The 21,976-nt window shown below is 41.2% G+C and overlaps 2 protein-coding genes across 3 annotated transcripts in view; both read left to right on the forward strand.

Moving 5' to 3' along the window:
- Window positions 1-6,335, forward strand: part of faf1 (Fas (TNFRSF6) associated factor 1) — a 63,510-nt gene extending 57,175 nt beyond the window's left edge. The window contains exon 19 of the mRNA XM_030727229.1: window positions 5,360-6,335. Coding sequence (XP_030583089.1) covers window positions 5,360-5,443 — 84 coding nt within the window. The 3' untranslated portion in view covers window positions 5,444-6,335. The remainder of the gene's footprint in view (window positions 1-5,359) is intronic.
- An 11,148-nt stretch (window positions 6,336-17,483) lies between these two features.
- Window positions 17,484-20,352, forward strand: dmrta2 (DMRT-like family A2). 2 transcript variants are annotated; one of them, XM_030727859.1, is made up of 2 exons: window positions 17,484-18,340; window positions 18,792-20,352. In XM_030727859.1, the coding sequence occupies exons 1-2, from the start codon at window positions 17,881-17,883 to the stop codon at window positions 19,679-19,681; spliced, it is 1,350 nt and encodes a 449-aa protein (XP_030583719.1). In that variant the 5' UTR covers window positions 17,484-17,880; the 3' UTR covers window positions 19,682-20,352. The 2 variants fall into 2 exon arrangements, with proteins under 2 accessions (XP_030583719.1, XP_030583720.1); XM_030727860.1 differs by having other exon boundaries at window positions 18,795-20,352.
- Window positions 20,353-21,976: the final 1,624 nt, after the last annotated feature.

A 21,976-nucleotide genomic window follows, 5' to 3' on the forward strand; every position in this document is an offset into this window, starting at 1 on the left:
TGAATGAGTAAATCTGCTAATACGGGCTTCCCATTTGTAAACTTCATCTGCAGTCGCATGGAGGTTCAGATATGTGTGAATCACGCTTTTTGCCACCTTCCAGTGGCTTAGCCAGTAAATGTCTATTAGTCTCCACTTTTTGGACTCAGTCTCATCCTCAACATTTGGTATCAGTGGCTTATCTCTTCAGCACTACAGCAGGCCTTACACTGGCATCATTTGTACTAGGCTTAGCCGTGCTCAGGGAACTAACCCTTTCTGTTTCTATGACTGTCAGCGAGTTTGAGGAAGAGGAGGGGGGCTTTTAGTGTTTCAGTTTTCAGCTTTTCATTCAAGAATTTCCTCATTTTCTTTGATACTTGTTGAGCACAAACCTCTGCTGAAAGGCCTGAGGTCTTCCTTCAGCATGCGGTGAATATGTTTAGGCTGCCGTTATAATAATTTGCAATAGGCTCGTCCTGCCTGGCTGCTCATGGATACCAAAACACTGTCAAACCAGTGTATTAGTTTTCGCATTGTGATACTGTACTCTGTTTCACCTTCTGCTAATCCTTCTTCCAGCTCCGTCAGTGAATTTGCCTGAATGATTCTTAGACAAAACCTGAGATGCAGTAAAAATAAACAGTGGCACAGAAGAAGCTCTCCTCTGTGCTGTAATAGGTTTTACATCTGTTATACTGGTGTGTTTTGTTTTTCTTGTCCTCCTATCTGAACAAGTCGTAGGAAGACTCACAGGAAGTTGAGTGGCAGTTTATTTTGAAAGCAGTTTCAATGCAAAGTTGTTCTTTGAATTTTTTTTTTTTCTCTCCATATAACACACAACACAGGTTCATATTGCTGCGTGGCACTTTCCTTCATCTTTGAACACAAATACGAAGCGTGGAACCGAGTGCGCTCCAATCTCTACAAATTCCTCCTGACCGAGGCATCAGATTGGTTTCAGAAACATTTCGCTTATGCTGCAACAGATGTAACCGCCCCCCCCCCCACCCCCAAACAGTCCTGATCTCAAATTCATCAACTCAGTCTGGGATTAAATGAAGAGACAGAAGAAAGTGAGGCAGCCAAAAGCTGCAGGAGGGCTGTGGCGAGTTCTCAAAGTTACTGTGGGAACGTGTACCTGAAGAATTTGTGCTATTTAAATAAATAAATAATTAAGCGCCCACAGTTGAGTTTAAGTTCCTAAAAAGTTTGCAAAGTTCTGGACGTACGAGTGTGATTCTGTAAGATCACATCGTTTAGTTGGGTGGTCACTTATTTTCCAGTATGCGGTTTATACAAGCGCAGTGTGGAAACTTGAACGTAGAATGAGACTTTCAGGGCAGGTAGTTAATCTTTTGGGGAGAAGATGATCGCTTCACAGGTTGCGATTTTTTTCAAGTCAGGAACAAATCTAAAAAATATTAGATGCCTTTAAAAATTTCTACAGGGAGCCTCTAGCATTAAAGCTGAGTTTCCCCCCGGGGATCTCAGCCCCCTCTTTACCGTAACCTTCTCCTCCTACTCTTCCTTTTAGCTTTCCCTCCCTCTGTCTCTCTTTTCCCTCCTCTTTCCTTCACCTCCTGTCTGTACACCTCCCTCAATCCTGCTCAGTCTTTTGTATTTTTAATTTTGGTCCTCTGCCACCCTACTTTTTTACCCAAATCTCCTCTTTTTTTTTTTAATTTTTTTAAATTCTTAAGATAACCTAAAATACACCTTTAAAAATACAGACGAGTGGCAAATTAAAGGGAATAAAAAATGAAGCCGTTAACCCCACACCAATGGGATCTGGGGCTCCAGTTGTGCACTGTTAGTTCTGTTTTGCTTGTGTGGCTTATCCCCTTAGAGGAAAGCGCCTCCTCAAACTCATACGAGTTTGTTCTCAGCGATCGTCTCGGTGATGAAACATTATTCTGATGGCAGTTATCTCCCGTGATGAAAATGCTCAGTAATATCCTGCAGCCTATGCAGTCACCAAATCTCACACCTGACCCTGAACACAATTTTGGAGCGAGATGTTAGACAGTGCTGTCCACTGACTTCCACAGATGTGGAGAATCAATGCAAAGGCACACTGGAGCTTTTCTGGTGACACTTTGCTAAGAGACTTTATGTTGTTTTTTTTCCTTTAATTTGTCACCTGTCTATATTTTTAAGCACTGTAGACTTGTCTTTAATTTTCTCACTTTTCTTGCTTTGATTTTCTCTTCTTCCCAACAGCCCATTTTTCAGTACCCCCCCTCTCCTTCTGTCCTCCCCCCTCTGCAGTCTGTGCGGTGCGTTTGTCCTTTGAAGTGCCGTATTCTGGTCTGTTCTTTTCTGTTCACGCCCCAGCACTACGTGCTGTCAGCGCTCCTGGCAGCAGATAATGATCTCCCACTGCTTTTGTAATTGGCCAAATAAACACTTGACAACACTAGTTTAAAACAGACAAGTTATTTGGTTTTAATTAACATAGCAGGGCCTGTAATGGCTTCATTAAAAATGCGTTATTTCAGCTGCACGTTTGATTATGTTGGAAACGGACATCTTGAGGGCCTGTGTTTATTTTCCCTTTCTTTTCTTTCACGGCTGAGCGTTGCTTAGTGCGCCTCCGCTGTTATCAGTGTGTTTTATTCATTTAAATTAAGTGACTTACAATTGTGCTATTTATTTAAAACTTCACATTAAGTGCTAATTATTTTTTTAACTGTGTTGAAATTTGCTTTTTGATAATGACAATAAAAAGGGCTTCATCTTTGCTGATTATTTTATGTCATATCATTTTTCATAAGGAACGGGAGATAAAATAGCAAAGATTGCAGAAAAGCACCATCTGTCTTTTTGTTCAGATCCAGTTTTAAATGAAGGCTTTTTAATGCGAGGATCTCCAGTTATTATATTTCCTCTTTAGATTTAGCTTCTGGACAAACACAGCTTATTTTAGTTTTTATTGTGTTAATTTCTGTATTTTTAATTAACAACTGGGAAATCTTTTTGACGTTTGTTAATTAGTTCCATTTGTAATTTTTCTAAATTGCTATTTAGTCAGATGGAAATCTTTGGAAAAAAATTTTATATTTTAAATTAGACAGTTCCCCTTTCATTTCCCCGAATGGTTTCATCTAAATTGGATGATTAAAATTATATTGACTCAAGGTTAAAAACAAACTGCAAATCAGAGAGCTAGATTGTGTCTGTCTTATGTACTGTATGTATGTATGAGTGTATGTATGTATGGCTGTGTAGGCGCAAGAGAAGAGAATATGGCTTAGGCATAGCAGAGGAAAAACAACAGCTTTGTTTGTTGACAGATGCCTCCATGCTTATGGTCTGTTAATTGGATAACAATGTAAACAATCACCGATGGTGCCCGTCTCCTGTGTCAGTGTGGCATCTTGTTTCCCTACTTTCTTTTTCAGAGTCAGATGCTGCTCTCCTCCCGTTGTCTCTCCCTGGTGCACCGCGAGCACAAACTCTCATCCCCATTTTACTCAGAACGCACGCGTCCACGCACACACTCACACGTAATCCACAGACGCAACGTCTTCACACGCACCTGCTCCACCCCGAAGCCTCATTTACTCCTACCTGATGCTGTGGTGTCATAACAGCCTGTCGGGTTCATTAGCATGGCAGCCATTTGTGAGGCGCTGCTCCTGAGGTGGGAAAAGGAATCCAGCAGCCCCTTTTGATCGTTTTCCCCACTGTCAGAATGGAATATGCTTGCAGCAAACACACACACACACACACACACACACACACACACACACACAGGAAACAAACATGTAATCTCTTCTTATCATCTCACTCTGTGCTGCGAGGCTGCTGATGGGGTGAGGGGCATAAAGTTGATGTGGCAGCCTCCTGCGCCGGGCCCTGCAGGATCCCACTGAGAAGTCAAGATGCTAAGTGACACCTGGAAATGAGGTTAAGGAGATGAAAGACACGGAGTCCAAGACCTTTTAGGTCTAGTGAGACATTTCCAAACACCCGTGGGAGATGGGAGACATGGTGTCCAATGCTATGTCCACCTTATGTGCTTTAATTGCTTCAAATACCATTTAGTTTTGCAGAATTGGTAGTTAACAAAGATTTGAACGTGTCAACTGAAAATAATAAAATGTATTTATATATCTAGACTGATAATAGACTGCTAATACACTTGTTATTTGCTCAGAAGGTGAGCACAGGTGAAGTTATGGTTCAGTTCATGGTTAGAGTTCACATTTCATTCCCTACAATAGTCTGTTTTAAATCTATCGCTTTGCTTGTTGTGAGGTCGACCTTTACTGTGCTCGGCTTGCCCTCTGACCTTCTACAGCAGGTACAGGGAGCTGGCTAATTATTCCACCATGAGTTTAGAATAGGATCTCTAATCAGAGGGGCTGATGCAGCAGTCACCAGATAAGCCCTGGACACATCTCGGTGTCACACCACCTCGCCCATTTAGCCCAGGTGTTAGATTGGCCTGATGTAACACAACCCCGCCAGTGATTAGCTCACATAAGCTAAGAGGCCCACAGGGGTGGTGGGTGTCAGAGGGAGAGAGTCAGATTGTCCTGTTTTTAAAAACACAGGTCAGACCCCCCTTCATGTCAGCTAACTCAATCAGCTCCGTGGTGGGTGGTGCTGTGTTGCTTCTCTGTGTTGTGTAGAGTTTTCAGCAATTTTTTTTTTTGTTTTTACACTGTCAGTTATGTTTCTGTTAAAGCTAAAATTAGTCAGTTGAACACATGCAAAAGACATGCAGTTCTCCTCTAACCTTCCCCCCTGCACTCACTCACTCACGCACACTCACACACACATACAAACACACTCTCTTGTCCTGTAACCTTCATCGGTTTATTCTGGATTGGAACCTTTTTAAGAAAACAAACCTAATGGTCCTCTTAGGGAAGCAAATCTCTCACTGCTCAGGTTACTGTTTAGACTTTTCAAAAACATGATGTTAGAATAATACACACCATACACACTAAATGAATGTAGCACTAAAACCACACTGTTCTCCAGGCTGAATCTTGGGGCTGTAAGGTGAGACAGTCACACAGGGACTTCAGAGAATCACTGAAGCCACGCTGACACCAGTGTAGATAAATCTGAGAAGGTATTTTAAATAGTTTGATAATATAGTTAAACTAGCAAATATAAAAATAAATAAATGCCACATTCAGGAGAGCTTTGCTAGCTCCTGCAGCAAAAAGCAGTATAAATTTAACATCTTTGGGGTTTGTGCTGTTGGTTGAAGTAATCAAGCAATCTGAGGATCGTCTTTTGGGATCTGAGAGGCTGTGGTTAGGATTTTCAAAAATTTCTGCCATTAGCTGTCGTATTTGCATGAAACCTTTGCTCAGTCTGATGTTCTCTCTGTTCTCTGCCCCCCCTTCTGTCTTTTCAGATCACCCAGCTGGATCCAGGGTCGACCCTGTTAGAGGCCAAGTTGTTTCCACAGGAGACGCTCTTCCTGGAGGCTAAAGAGTAAGAGCCCGCCCTCTGATCGCTGAGAGGACCGACTCACTGACTGATGAACTGGCTGGATGCACACTAGTCACCGAGCATGGCCCCCCCCCACACACACACAGTCTGGGCCTACACACACACACACACACACACACACACACACACCCATCTCAATTATACATAAACACACTGGCATGCAGACCCAGTGACACACAAGTTGAAGTAAGCTTCTCTGCCCTCGGCCTGGTCGTCGTACATGAATGCCTGATGTACACGTGTTGCACAGAGGAGCAAAGACAGTATCACAAGCACACAGCCAAACATTCACCTCTACAAACTTGTCTCTCTCAGCTCCTCTCACACTCTTCACGTTCCCAAACTGCTGTGTCATTGTTTTCTCTCACAACACAAACACAGTACAATTAACAGCGTTCAGAGACTGAGTAGACAAATCTTTGTTAGACAAAAAAAAACAAAAATTAAAAAAAAAACAAAAACAAGGACTTGTTTCTGTTTTCCTCATTAAAGACACCAAGGCTGCTTTTTTAAGACATGGGGTTTTTTTTTTGTGTGTGTGTGTTTGAAATTAAAATAGAAAAGGCTAAAAAATGTAATTAAAGAAACTTCAAAAAGAGACGTTGCCCACGAAGCCTGGGCCACCTCATCTCCACTTGTGTTTACCCACTTAGCCTTTTCCCCAAAGCCCAATTTCATTCCCTCTTTGTCCCATCCTTCCAGCCCCTCTGTCTGCTGTCCACTTTGGGGATGGGACATGATACATCAGCCCCATCAGTCTCCGTTCTCCCTGGTTTTAATATCCACTGCTCCACAAGCCAATAGATTGCTCTGCTCTGATTTTAGTTTTTTTTTTTTGTTTGTTTTTTTTTGGGTTTTTTTGGATCTTTTTTAAGTTTGATGCTGTATTAGTTTTAGTTTGATATACATTATATAAAATATATGAATATGAACATCAATTTGTCTCAACTGAAAATCTGTTGAACCTTATCACACACCTACACACATTTTCCTTCTCTGTGTAAGAGGATACCGTATAAACTGGTGATCCGATTTTCTTCAGTTCTTATGGGCATCATGCAGTTTATTACAATCAGTGTCAATTTCTATGTCATGGCACACCTCTGGGGGCTTACCGAATAAGGGCAGGCAAATCCAAGAAAAAAATCAGGGGCTTTATATGCTTTTGTAATTATAAAGTGTCCATATTGGTTATACTGTAAATCCTGTGTCTCAATCATCACGTGTGATTACAACTGAGATGGCCTGAATGGGTTTCCAGTTCTATCCTGATTGTGCAGCTTCACTTCTTACAGATACCAAAGTTTAGATCCATCCTTTTTTGCCACTCACTCACAGGCCTTTTACATACTTCTCTTAATATGCTCACTTTTACACCACCTGGTAATATCAGCCAAACCGCGACTAATTTCCTGCCTTCAGCGAGGAGAGATCACATAGGCTTAGCCCTCCATCTGTAGCAGGGCTCCTCTGTCAACTGAAGGCAAAGTTTAAGAACCCCATCAGTCATAAACACCATAAACAAACTACTTCAGGCAAAATGCTGCTCCCTCATGAATAAACACTCAGACTTGGGTTATACTCTCACATATGTAATAAGCCGGGACTAAAGCAGACTTGGCTAAAGGATTGCTGAAATGCATTAAATTGGAGTTTCGCTGATTATAACACTGGCATTTGTTTTATACTCAACGGTGGACACTGATGGGAAACATGGGAGGTTATGTTTCTAATTCCTGCCAAACACAATCTGCATGTTATTTAAATGAACGTGTCCTGTGCTTGGTTTGTCCTAAAAGGCGTTGCAGTTGCAGAAAGGAGGACGTTGTACCCATGTTTCCTCTACATGGTCTTTATTAGTGTTCAGGATCACTGGCTTTGAGCTGGAAATTATTGGAATTTTGAGTTACCATTTGATCCAAATAGTAACCTTAGATTAATGATGATATATTTTTATTTCTTTGGCTCAAAAGAGAATTGTGCCCGATTACAGTCAGGAGAGGTTCCAGCACCTTCCACGACCCTCGTATTGATAAGCAGAAGATGGATGGATGGACGAGAATCTGCTTTAGTGATACTTGCATTGCATTTCAAAAGAAGTTATTAGAATGAAAATAATGTTTTGCAAGTGGTTTAAAATATTAAAATTATCCTAAGGCTGTGATGTCTTATGTAAGTCAAAGTGAAACTTGGATTAGACTGAGTAGTTTAAATCATCTTTATGTGCTGGATTAGATTGATCTGTCATAAATAAGGGGAGAAAGCCAAGTCTGTTCAAGCTATTTGGAGGTAGTCTAACTTCTGCAGGCTTCAACTTAATCCTTTTGGGTGAAATAGACAATTATCTATCACTGCAGGTACTGTCTTTAAATCTTGTGCTGTTTATTGTTGAGAAATACGTGTGTCGGGGTCATTTATAAAGTCACTGACAACCATTTAATCATCTCTTGCAGCATAAGCGGTTCTTACTTTGGTAAATTTGGGCTGCTGGTGTGTTACACACAGTGAACATATCACACAAGCATCCTGTGTGTGTTCGTTAGCTTCTCTGTGGCTGTCTTGTTTCTCACGCGAGGAATGAGTCGACCTAATGTGCTCAGTGAGCCGCACTTCCAGAGATTTGACCCAACAGGAGCTGTCGCTGAAGGCGGTTTGAAAGCGGGATTGGGAGCGAAACGCTGCAGGCCAAATCATCCTGCCTTTGCTGTTTCTTTCTGCTTGTTAGAAAAAAGTACCAAGTAAATGTTGCTGCTAAAGGTGGGAAACAGGAGTGGAAAATTGATTCTCTTACATGAAGATTTGAGTCAATTTAAGGACTCTGTTGGACTTTGAGAAAACTCCTGTAAGCAAAATGCAAATTCTTGTTTTTATATTGACATTAGCGGTCATTTTATCATTGAACTCAATGTAGTGCAGCAACCTCCATTTCAAACCAACCTTGCTGATCCAAAGCTGTGGCCCTGACTCTTGTGGCTGTGTGAATGTGAATGTTGAGAGACAGAAGTAATAATTATCTATTTGGCTTTCCTGATCAATATCAAAACTTTTAGCTATCCAGTTAATTCATTAACAGTTAATGGGGGCCTTACACCACGTCCTGCCTAAACTTGTGTTCAAAACCTCGCACAATGGCTTCAGTTCACACCCGAGTCCTGTCACAATGTGTTGTAGCTGAGCTGTTTCAGTTTAAAAGTGAAAGTCACCGAGTCCTTGAATGTGAGGAATGCGAAGAGCCGAGTTCATTTCAAGGGAAATGCTGAACTTTGCTGAAGCTCTAAGGGTAGAAGTTAAATGTCTGTGGATGACATTTGTATTACTCAGATTTGGCCGTACATAGATCAGTGAGATAGCTGAAGAGCTGTGTGTGTCGGCTGTACGGACATGTGCAGCTCGGGGCGAGGGCGAGTTCAGGGCAGGGTGAGGAGCTCAGTGACCGTAAAGCTGAGCGTGTTTATGAAAGAGACAGGTGCACCTCTGCTCTTCTGTCAGAGTACCTCTTCCTCAGAGAGCGGCGCACATAGTGCAGCTCCTCTCAACTGTGAGATTACAGTTTCTATCGTGCAGCTTTTTGAATGTAATGTGCACAAACATGTTCATTTGTACCGCTGCAGCTCATGATGGTGATAGGGTCGGAAATGCCAATAACACCTAATGATATTCCTCTCTCATACCTGACCAAACTTGTCAGTTATTTCTGTTGAACGAGCAAAAGTCATCAGGTTTAAGTGGGTGTGTGTGTGTGTGTGTGGTGCTGGTGGTGGTAGTGGTGGGGACAGTTATATAACAGGGTTTGTCAACAGTTGTATTATTCTAATGAGATAAATTAGGCCTTTATTGACTTGTAGTTTTGGAAAGATAGGAGTCCCTTCATTATAGGAAATCAATACTGGATACGGCTTATTTATTTAAAGCCCTGTATCTCACTTTTAATCCTTACATACCATTCATATGTCATACATTCAGGTCAATTTAACCTACCTGAGCCAAGAATTCCCTCGTAATAAGTCTACAACAAATTTTGAACAACAGATCTGTTTATAATAATAATCATTAAAAAAAAAAAAAAAACAGGAGGTCAAGCTGGAGGTGGCAGAGCTGAGGATGTTAAGATTTTCATTGGGAGTGTCCAGAATGGACAAGATTAGAAATGAGTACATCAGAGGGACAGCTCAGGTTGAGAAGCAAGGCTGAGATGGTTTGCACATATGCAGAAGAGGGATAGTGGATATATTAGACAAATGTGGAGCTGCCAGGTGGAGGAAAAGAGGACGACCACAGAGAAAATTCAGTGTGTAGTGAAGGAGGACATGCAGAGGGTTGGTGTGACAGAGGAGGGTGAGATGGAGGCAGATGATCTGCTGTAGCGACCCCTAAAGGAAGCAGCCAAAAGAAGAAGATTTATTTAGAATGTATAAATAGCCTGTCTGACATTACTAAAAGGATGATTAATCCTTAATTAATGTTTCAGGGAGTGGGGAGAGTATTTTTTTTTTTAGGTTTTGCAACCATAATTTTTGTAGAGAAACCTCTGCTGTGTCAAGGCACCATCTCTCCTCTGACCTCTGTTTCTCATATGCACCATATATAATCAATCCTATGATATTTTACTATTTCACTGTTTGGCCATTCCTCCATGATCCGTCAAAGACTAGCAGGTGTTTGTCTCTGCAAGAACCTGGGTTAATGTAGCGGGAACACAGACAGTTCTCATGGTAGTATTAAGGTTCTCCAAGACCTCCGTCACCACCATAAAAAGTACACATAGATGTGGCATGTACTGTTTCACTTTCAAGACACAAAAGTATAAAACTTTAAAATATTTACATTTTTGTGTATTTTGGGGCATGCTAGGAAAGGTTATCAAATTTCAGGCTAAAAGAATGAAATTTAGGGCAGCTTTGCTGCTGCTGGAGAACAAAATGGGTTCAATTTGGCCTAAACGGTATTTAACCCTTACATATATGTAAGGGTTAAAGAGACTCGAGTGCTAAAACGTTCTTCAATACTCTCTCAGAAAATATCATCCAGGCACCCTTTAGACTCCACAGAGCCACAATATCAACTAATTTATCATTTTGAAAACAAATCAACTCTATCAATAACCAAATTTTCTCTGTTTTTCAAGCAAAAATGTCAGATTTTCCTTTGGTTCAGCTTCTCAAATGTGATCTTTGTCATGTAACAGTAAGCTGAATAGCTCTAGGTTTCAGATGATTTTGAAGACACCCTAAATTGTATTTTTGTTCTTTTTTTTTAAAGCATTTGACAGACTTAATTAGAGGAGAAAACATTTGTTGAAATAATCAGTCATGAAAGTACTTATTCATTGCTGCCCTGAGACACAGCACACTTTTTTTTTTTTTGGTACATTTTAGCCCAGATTTGGCTGGATGTCTTAATCAGTGTCTGTCTAAGCAGCACCCCTTAAATCTGACACCAGAGGGACAAGAAAGTGTCAGTGTGGTAATGAGCTTACGCTGCTTTCCTACCCCGCCACAGAATCAGTGGTGGCAACATCAGGTTTCTGTCCTGATTCTCTGACCACAAAAGAGGAAAGCGTCCATGATGTTTAACCAGCTCCTTTAGGGTCAAGAATGCAGCCCACTGGCGAGGGAACAAAATTCCTGACACAAGTGATCCCTCCTCCCTCCTTTTGAAGTAGGACCCAATGAGATCTCAGAGCATGGCAGCTCCTTGAATCACAGGATCTTTGCCCACATCCCAGACTGGCCTAACCTGGAAGGTCACCCTGAGTTTACTTTCTCAGAGTCGCGGGCCCTGCCCAAAGAAACAGAATCTATGCAGCTTAAACTGTTGGGTGGGTACAAAAGGAGGGTCATCTCTCCCTCGCTGTCTCCCTCTCTTTGCAGTTCTGTTTGAAAATGACGCAGTGGACGTGTAAAGACAGTAGTTTTGATCTTGATTAAACAAAAACATTTTGTAGAAATGTAACCAGTCTGATTTAAAAACATAATGCTTTGAATTGCTCTTGAAAAAAAAAAAATCTGAATGTGTGGACACAGATCTGTCTTTTTTTCTGTGTCAAATTCCAGATAATCTGATGTAGAGCAAAACAGGAAAAAAAAAAAAAAGATTATATTTAAATTGATTTAAGTGTAGCTTCAGCGTGCTTGCATGGTACATTTTATTTTTAGTCTGCAGCCCACTGCATAGGTGTTAGTTTGAGCAGAGCTGCAGATGCCACCTTGTCAGTTTGACACAAGCTCTAAGTCAATAAAGTTTATCCAGTTTTATTGGTTTAATATCTTGAAATAAGAGAAATTAGCCGTTATTAAAATAATATAAGGTTTTATTTACTGACAGACAATTAAATTCCCGTGCTGTCTATCAGTGTTTCTATATATGTTTTCCACCACAACTCCATTCTGTATTTTTTTCATTTTTATTTTTATGAACCCTTTTTCACCCCACATATCACATTTTTATGCACATGTACAGGCCCTGAAACAATCCCAAATGAATCACTAACTGGTTTTATTATCTTTCATAATAGGTTATAAATTAATTATAATTCATGAAGAGTTTCGATTTACCTCGGAAAATCTTATCTAACCCTTTTTATACAAACAGGATGGTGAAGATGAAGGAGAGGACGAGAGAAAAAAAAACTGTAAAACGAGGTGGAAATAATGACAATTTATTTTACATTTAAAGCATCAGGCGCCCTTCTTCATACGCAGTCCTAGAGGAAATATTCCTCAGAGTTTATTGCAGTGCAGAATTGTAGCCTATTGATAATTTTTAGTAGTGTTGGTAATTTCGTTATATTGCTAGGCTGTTGAATGAATTCACTACAAAAAAAAAACAAAAAAAATCAAAAAATTATATGTTTATTCTTCCTTTTATTTATTTATTTATTTTCATTCTAAAAATCCAAGTACAGCAGCCGCGTCCACTGCTGAGCTGACTGTAGCAGGGGGCGCTCTCTGCACTGCGTCTCTGCTGTGGCACCCGGTCTAATTAAACACTTTAAATGTGGCTCAAGCAGTTCTACAACCACAAAAAAGCAAATGACGACGTCCTTTTACAATATTTTAAAAGATTTATTTATTTTTTATTATCCTAAAAAAATTTTTAAAATCAATGAAATATATTCGACCCATTTCTTTTTTTTTTTTGTTATTAATCGTTACATATTTTTATACCTGAATGTGAAAATGTGTATATGTATCTTGTAAATATCGATGCGATTTAATATAAATGCATGTATTAATAAAAGCGTCTATCTCTTAACTAACTAATTGGTAATAACTAATTGGTGAATTTGCACTGAATTCCCGCACAGCTGCGATCAGTCAGACTTCGATAATGTTCCGCCAATAAAATAAATATTTTAATAATTAATTGTTGAATTGGTGCGTTAACTTTCTTTGCCTAAAAAAAAAAAAAAGAAAAAAAAAAAAAAAAGGTGCCATCGCTGCATCGCTCAGCTACTGCTGTGCGCTTGTTCCTCAGTGTACTTACTGTGCACTGTGTTCCTCACTCATACCTCCAGATCTGTCTCCTCAAAACACCATAGAGGCCTTATAAAAACCTGTGGTATTCGGATTATCAGCCACATGGGATAAAGCAATAAATGGGCCAGTGGGGTCCTGAATGGGTGCAGTGGCGTGAAGGGGAGTAATTACAGCTTCATATTAATTGTGTTTTCTCTCTCTCTGGGCGCACATAGACACACACTCTCACACACTGAAGCGAAGCGACGGTGACATCTAGGAGGGCCAAGTCTTTGTGCTGAACACTTCAAGTTTAAAAAACAAGGCCAATTGAAGCGGCGGAGCTCAAAGCCGACACCATTGTAGGCGAACACATTGAGTTTTGATTGGGGACAATGGTGTTTCTCAAATTTCTAGCAAAAAGAAAGCCATACTCCATCTGTGATCTCAATGAGCGCCTATTCATGAGCTTCCTTCTTTTCTGCGCCATTCGTTGGTGGAGAAAAGGAGGCAGATGTGGAGGGATAGAGCAGGGGAGAGTGCATTTTAATTGGCTGCAGTGTGTAGGTCCGTCTCTCTCCTTTTCTGTCTCTCTCTCTCTCTCTCTCGCACACACACACACACGCACACACACGCTGGAGTTATATGCGACTATAGACTGTGCAAAATGGAGAGCGAGAGAGCCCAATAATCTCGCCGTGTTGATGAATACTTGTAGCCCATTCATTATACAAAGATAATCCCTGCCAACCTACCTCGGGGGCAGAAAAACGTATTGTGTGTGTGTGTGTGTGTGTGTGTGTGTGTGTGTGTGCGAGAGAGAGAGAGAGAGAGAGAGAGATTGCCTGAGTGGTGGCCAACAGCTTTGGCAGGGAGAGACCCTTCAAATCTTTGAAATATTCATACGCCATGGCAGGGTTATCCCCCATTTACAAATAAGTGTTATTCTAGCGGGTGAAGAGTGATGCTTGACAGACCTCTGTCAGCCTCTTTAGCTCAAGTGCCTCTTCACCGTCTGGCCTCATCCAGCCAGGCCTGCGCAAATTTAGCCTATATGTTTGACTTTTGCAAGGCTCGATGTTGCGAGTAACCTGTGTCACTTTTGTTGCTTTGTTTGTTTCCTATATACAGTAGACTGTCTTCACAGTTTGCTCTCCAGCATTGCTTTACTGTAGGTTACGTTTTGCATATTAATCCCAGCCGAAAACATAAATAAAACGCTGCTTACAAGAACGAATGATTGGCACTTATCTCTGAGTGCGGAGCCTTTCTTTCTATTTTTTTCCTTTCTAAACCATGAATATAGCCAATTTCAATTTTTATGCGATCCAAAAGACTATAGATGTGGCTAATTTTAGTTATCTTGTGAAGGTATTTCTTTCTTATGTAGAAAATGATAAATAAATTAGTGAGAAATAAACTGTATTTTTGCAAATATGTGTCCTAGAAATCATCATTATCGAGTTTCATATAATGAATTTGCCTGGTGTGCGTGTACAGGAGCATACAGTGGTCATAAACGTCCACAGCGTTATGCTCTGTGGGTCTCCAATCTTCACTGCTCCGCTGACTTTGCCTTTAAGGGAATGCATTTATCTCGATCTATTTCCCCGGCGCAGCAGAACTGGTGTGAAGTGGCAGGTTAACAACCTCTTGTCTCTAAGCCCGGAGTCCCACTCGGCGTGCCCGTCAAGCGTGTAAATACTTCAGTTGAAAAACCCCGTGCGTTTCTTTTCTCCGCGGCCCCTTGTCTAACTGCTACTCTAACCTCTGCCTCTGTGTGACAGAGCCGTCTGCTGCAGCGGGAGAGCACGGGAGGGGATCCGGGCCCAGCCGGGCTGCAGGCGGGGCAGCGGCAGTGGGAGAGGCCGCTAGAAAGCCGCACCGGGGTGCAGGGGCAGCGGAAACATGCTGCTACATATGTTGGGTCAAGCATGGCCTTTGTTGTGATCTTAAAAGGGTGTTAAAAACCCACTCATCTGTAGCCTTCCTGAAAGAAATGAAAGCATCGCACATTTTTTGATGCACAGGCCTAATGAAGTGGTTAAAAGAATGTTGGATTTTTTTTTAAGTGCCCACAGTCACTTTTAATTGCGCGGGAGGAGGGGGGGGGGGGTGCTTTTTAATTGGACCAGGAGGAAGACTGGTGAACTTAATCCCTATCATAATGTATATGTTTTCAAAATTGAACTTAACTAAACTTGACGTGTACAAGAAATCGGCGACTACTCAACCACAGGCGGTTATGACGCAATTAATAGTCTCGCGTTAATATTATAACAGCAGAGATACTATATAAAATAGCCCAGTAAACACGTGTCAAGTCCAAGTAATTGTCACTTAATTTTTACTGTTATTAAGAGTGAAAATTGCTCGTAATAAGAAGAGCTGATGGAAACTTTCCTGTTTGTTTGACCTCAGCAGCGCAGGCTGTTCTACTTTAAATCAGCCGCCCTGAGGTGAGACTGTAGGCCCATAATCTCTCCCGTGAGCGTCGGGCCCCTTTCCGTTGTTTGCAACTATCACTTGCGTGGAGGACGGGCAGTTTTCATCCGAGGAAGATCGTCGCCCATGCAGATAATTACTTTGAATGTCAAAAAGATGTAGTTTTAATATCGTCTCTATTAGCCTGTTGGCTAGGTAATTAAGGTGCAGATGACAGCGGCGAGGGAAACAGATGGCATTTGCTTACAGTGATTCAGAAAGTAAACAATGAGCCTGGGAGGGGAGAGAGGCAGGGCTGCACACACTCGCTGCTGCACATTTCTTTCAGCTAAAGATGTTGTTGTCGATCACTAAGATTGTTGTCATCCTCTAAGGTGCAGGTAATTGTGGATGAAAGAGAGAGAAAAAAAAAGAACATCAAGCAATAACTTTTTAAATCTGAATTCCAGTAGCTGCACGAATCATCTCCTGAGTGATTAAAAAGGTGGGGGAGCAGGTGGCTTGCGCGCGATGCCCTTTTTGTAGCTCTGTGCGTTGTGGACTTCTTAAATCTCAGGAAGCATTAGAGCGAGATCGTTTTTCAGGTGATGGAGGGTAACAGGAGGACAAAGCAGAACCCAAAGGAAGGCGCTTTTTTATTTTACGGAGGACACAGACAGGGGCGGAAATAATTTGTTAATCCCGTTTTATTTTTTTCCCTCGTTTACAGAAAAAGCAAAGAATTAAAATGGATATCTGCTCTTCTGTCTTCAGTGGCACATGAAGTTACCAAGCGTTATAAATACAGGTTATTAATAATACTGCCATTATCAAATTCATTCTTCTTCTTCTTATGTCTATTGAGGTAGAAACTAATTTTGGAAACTTGCTGAGCTTCAAGTAAATGAACGATAAACTAATGTTAAAAATGTTGCCCGTTACTCCAACAGAAATTATTTACATTTTTAATTACCAATCGAAATGCTTTCGCAACAATTAAAAAAAAAAAACTAAATATTTTCTAAATATTTTTAACTACTGAAATAAATGAAAAAAAAATCATGTGGACAAAATCAGAGCGAACGAAACTGAGAAACCGAATAAAGAGCAACCACTATTATTATTGTTATTATTTTTAACATTTCTCAAAACGTGTCCAAAAGAGCAACACCAACTATAAAGCCAATAATTCAAGTTAACATTTCAAAGTTAAATTGATGAGGACAAAATTGCGCAAACGAAATTCAGACGAAATCTGGTCTGACACGTGTTTAATTTTCCAGAGAACATAATATTAATTTAGTCTGTACTATGTTTATGAAACGAAAGGTTGTGCAGCCTCTGTGCATTTTTTTTTCTTTTAAGCGGATCTTATTCGTTTTTCGTTACAGGGTTAGTGTAAAGGCGACATTAATATGAACGCGGTTAAACGCTCTGGTTTTCCTGCCGGGTCACCCGCACGTTTAGCAGTATCGATAGCTTCTTCCACTTTCTGTAGCAGCTATATTACGCAAATACTTTTTTCCTTGAAAGAAAAAAAAAATCTAGCCTCTTCTTGAACCAATAAAATAAATTATACTTACCTTTACAGATGAGATTACAGTCACGCATCATCTTTTATTTGGGTAATTTTAAGTCTTAAAAATATTCTGTGATTAGATGTTATTGCAGGAGTATCCTAACAACTCATGTTGCCAAAGGATAGAGTTTTTAAAAAAAATTTTTTTATCAGAAATATACAGAAATTTCTTGGAATGGATGAAAATTGTCCCTCGTTTAAGGGTTTTTAATTTCTAAGGGTCCTGTTTTGGCAGCGAACCGTGCTACGATAAGGCTGGTTTACCCCAACAAATGGAATTACACGGGCTATTGTTTTAAATCTATGAAATTCTTCTTCTTCTTCTTTTTTTTTTCTTGGGTAATACACTGCATCGATTTGAGCTTTCCGGGAACTCCCTTCAGATTCTTAACACTTGATATTTGGAAAAAGAACTCAGGTAGACACAGTTGAAAAAAGAGGCAAGCCAATCAGATTGCTCCTTCCCCCTTTGGCCAATGACAGACGCCACATTGTTGTCAAATTTGTCTAATGAAAACGTAGGAGCAACAATAGAGAGAGGAGAGAGGGATCTGTATCCACTGACAATCTCTGGAGGAAGTTAGTGTCTCAGGCTTCGGCGAGTAACAACCTCAGCTCCTCCTGGACAGTTTTAACTTTCTGTCGAGGAGGAATGATCGTTCCTCTCGGCTCAGACTCTTTTCGGATTTAAAGTTGACTGCACAGTCATATTTTTGCTTTTTCGATATAGAACATTTGGACAGTTTCTCCCAGACTTCTGATCACTGATTTTATTTTTTCTTTTTGTTAATTTTTTTCTTTTGTTTAGTCTGACAGCAGAAATTATTGACTTCACCTGCTGTTCAGAGATGCTAAAAACCACCGGGCATCAGATCAGTTCGACTTTAGTTTAACTTATACAGATCGTTCACATATCGCCGATTTCTTGTTAAAACGTTAATTATACTGGTGACGAACACGGGTATGGATCTGAGACCGGAACACCCCACAGCCTCCTCCGCCTCACAAGTCCACCCAGGAGCCGCGGCAGCGGCCGCAGCAGCCTCCATCCCGGTGTCCATGGCTGGTAACCTGCTGCGCGGCCCCCCTCTCCTCCTGCGGGCCGCGGACAAGTACCCGCGCACTCCGAAGTGTGCCCGCTGCAGAAACCACGGTGTAGTCTCCGCACTGAAGGGCCACAAGCGCTACTGCCGCTGGAAGGACTGTATGTGCGCCAAGTGCACCTTGATCGCGGAGAGGCAGCGAGTGATGGCAGCTCAGGTGGCGCTGAGGCGGCAGCAGGCTCAAGAAGAGAACGAAGCCCGGGAGCTGCAGCTGCTGTACGGCACGGCGGAGGGACTCGCTATCGCCGCTGCCAACGGCATCATCCCACCGCGTCCAAACTACGAGGTTTTTGGCTCTGTCAGCAGCGAAAGCAACTCAGGTGAGTGGAGAAACGTCATTAATTTAAAGATTTTGGAGCACTTGAACAGGTAGAAGGGTATAAAACGCACAGGCTTTCGATATCATCAAAATAACCCAATTATAAACCCACTGACTTATGCGAAAGGCAGTGTGGGTTGTAAGAATAATTTAGGCCTAATTAGCTGTCAATCCTTAAATATTGAATTTTACCCACCTGATAGTGTCTTTCCGATGCTGACTGTAGAGGGTTTTTGTGGCACTGGTTATTTTACATTTTGATATTTGTGTTTCGTTCACGTGTTAAAACTGCTCTTTAAATGTATATTTTGAGTACTGTTTATTGCCTAACTACATTTTTATTAATGTGATGACTTTACTGATTATGACTGTGTGATGATAAACTTTTGTTGACCTATTCATGCGTTAGCAGGCGGAGTCTCAAATCTTACACACTGTAATGGTTTTGTCAGCAGATTCAAGTATCCAGAAGTATGAGCTGTTTCCTAAAAGCCAGCTCTCCGGGTCCGCAACCCCTCAGCAGTCTGTTGGGAAACCGGCTTCCACCGAAAGTGATTCAGCCCCCGGCATCTCATCCCCTGACGGCCGGCACGGAGGCTCTGGTTCAGAGAACGGAGACAGCGAGTCTTTCATCAGCTCACCGGTATCCAAACCTTTAAAAGACGGAGAGGAAACCCCTGGGTCCGTCAGCTCTCTTGGCTCGGATTCAGGTTCTGAGACCGACAAAGACGAGCAGGAGCCCTCCCCTTCCTCTGCGGCTTCGCGGCACATGAACGCCATCGACATTCTGACCCGAGTGTTTCCCAGCCACAAGCGAAGCGTCCTGGAGCTCGTTCTGCAGGGCTGCGGTAAAGATGTGGTGCAGGCCATCGAGCAGATCCTCAACAACAGCGGCGCTCAGGGCCCCAACAAGGCCGGGCCAGACGAAACGTGGACGGCAGAGAGGATGCTCCAAAATGCACAGCAGCCTCCGCCGACAACGGCAACCACAACCGCCCCGACCAGGCCCATGCTCCCCGGAGCTATGACGCTGAGTAACCGCTCTGCGTTTTCTCCTCTGCAGCCAAACGCACCGCACTTCGGCGCAGACCCCAGCACCTACCCTCTGGGCACACACTTGGGACTCAACCCGCTGCGGCTGGCCTACTCGGCGCACAGCCGGGGTCTGGCTTTCATGACACCCTACTCCACCACCGGGCTCATGCCCACTTTGGGCTTCAGACCTCCAATGGACTATGCATTTAGCGATCTGATAAGGGACAGGACAATGCTGCACAAGGAGCAAGGCTATGCCAGCGGTCTGTATGGGCCTTTGGTCAACAACACACCGGAGAAACAGTGAAGCTGGTGGACTGATCATAGAGACACATTCCATTGTATTTGTAGCCACAAGTGTTGAAAATCTGTGATGTGTTCTGGCTACGGGCTGCTGTACATAATAGGATTATCTGGCTTGTAGTCAAATGGTCTGAGAGGGATTAAAACACACACACACACACACACACACACACACACACACACACACACACACACACACACACACACACACACACACACACACACACACACACACACCCACACACAAATATGTGCAACTTTCAAAAATAATTTTATATGTTAGACCACAAAAGTTTGAATGGCACTCCCCATGTTTGACGGGAAACCGTCACATTGTATTTATAGATTGCAAAAATAAATTACGATCAAGCTGGAAAAGTAAAAATTGAACTGATACACAAAAACAAAAACTACACCGCTACATGCTTTTATTGCAGATTTTTAAGTGGAGCCTGTACGAACTGCGAAGGAATTATTTATCAGAGGGTTATGACTTTTTAAAGCCTATCAAATTTTACAGCTGAAGTGATTTTTTTTCACACACACAGGATATTGAACCGAGTCAAATAAGTTATTAAAACATGTAGCTTAACCCAATTTCCTGCTGTAAAAGTTGAACTACAACATGTAAATGCCATTCATGTTTTTTTTTCTTCCTTATGTATTGTTTCAGTTATCTCACCTTTTAGTTTGTTTCCAACTGCCTGTATTATATATTGCATTTGGTAATATGAAATGCTATGCTATATTTGACTTTTCATTTATCCATTAGTCAGCGCAAATATTTTGTGGCAAAGTGTTTGGATTAAGTCAGTTCCTCTTCAAATGTTACACGCTGTGCTGTCACAATGTATGAATACGCTGTAAAATAAATGTTATTTTAAACAAGTGGAACCTCACAAGTATTAATGATGCTTACGCAGAATAAACCTGTCATTGCGTAAAACATATTTATTCTGTAAAGGCCACCACAGATAATCAGAAAAGAAAAGGACACTGTCTAAACCAAATACTATCATAGATAGATGGATGGATGGATAGATAGATAGATAGATAGATAGATAGATAGATAGATAGATAGATAGATAGATAGATAGATAGATAGATAGATAGATAGATAGATAGATAGATAGAGCATGCAGGCTTAAATATTATAGATATAACAGTTTTCTACAGAATCTTACTAAAGCAGACAAAATAATCTATATTTGTAATAAATTGATAGCGGTCTGGCTCCCTGCACACACGACTGACTTGAACCAGAGCGAAAGAAATAGCCAAGATTTCTAGTATAAAAAAAATTTTTATTAAAAAAAAAAAACAAAAACTCTTCTGGGATTTATCTTGGGAACTAGATTCATTCAGAGATGTTTTTACACGGCCGGACAGACACAGAGGGCCAATTCTTCTTGCAATTAAATAGCCTCCCCGAAACTACTACAGCCATTAACACAGTTTCAAGTATACCACAGAATGAAGCGATTATTAATAAGCAGCTATAAACGAAAAACAAAGAAATAATTTTCCCGATATGAGATTATTCGCTTCTTTAACGTGCCAGCAGCTCAGATTCAGTTGATGGGTTTACATTAACTTGCCTTTCACTAGATCAATTTATTCTATAAAATATTAACAATTACAATTTTCTAAACTACATTTCTAAAGGAGACTGTGCAGATTAACTCTGTAGTTGAAACAGTTGCGGAAATGCGCAACGTCATAGCCGCCATGAATGCGCACAAAATGAGAAAAAAAGTATAAAGTTTATTACTCTAACTAGAGTAGAAGATGAAATTAATTAGACTTTTTTAGCGAACACGTAATAATTTATTCTTACATAAGCAACCTTTAAAGCAGCATAGCTGTGCATATTTTAATATCCAAATCCTCTCACATTTATAATGAAAAACAATAAAAACGAAACATTTTTGGGAGTACACGCATTAATTATTTTAAAAGTTCAATTTTTAAAATTATATTCTCGTGCAGATTGGCGGGCCTTGGGTTACCACTGGTTATAAAGGTATACATACGACCCACTGGATTGTGCTTCTATGAACGCTTTCTCCACCCATTGAGGGATTTTACTGCCGCAACAGAAATGAAGAATTTCCAAAGAACAATGTCGCCATCTACAGGCCACCCTGTGTTAGTGGCAAGAATTTTTTCTTTTTTTCCACAACTGCTCTTGCGGACCAGAGCCAATTAACTGTCTAATGCTCATTGGTTAAGCACTGGTAAGAGCTAAGCGTGTGTCACACAGTTCTGCAGGTGAGAGGGCAGGTGAGGACTGGCTCTG

Source organism: Archocentrus centrarchus, chromosome 4 (assembly GCF_007364275.1).
Source record: "Archocentrus centrarchus isolate MPI-CPG fArcCen1 chromosome 4, fArcCen1, whole genome shotgun sequence".
Lineage (NCBI taxonomy): Eukaryota > Metazoa > Chordata > Actinopteri > Cichliformes > Cichlidae > Archocentrus > Archocentrus centrarchus.

Bases quoted from the DNA above. Each gene is read 5' to 3' on its own strand.
- dmrta2 (XM_030727859.1), top strand. From the start codon at position 17,881: ATGGATCTGAGACCGGAACACCCCACAGCCTCCTCCGCCTCACAAGTC. The intron at 18,341-18,791 runs GTGAGTGGAGAA...TGGTTTTGTCAG, and splicing joins CAGCAGCGAAAGCAACTCAG to CAGATTCAAGTATCCAGAAG.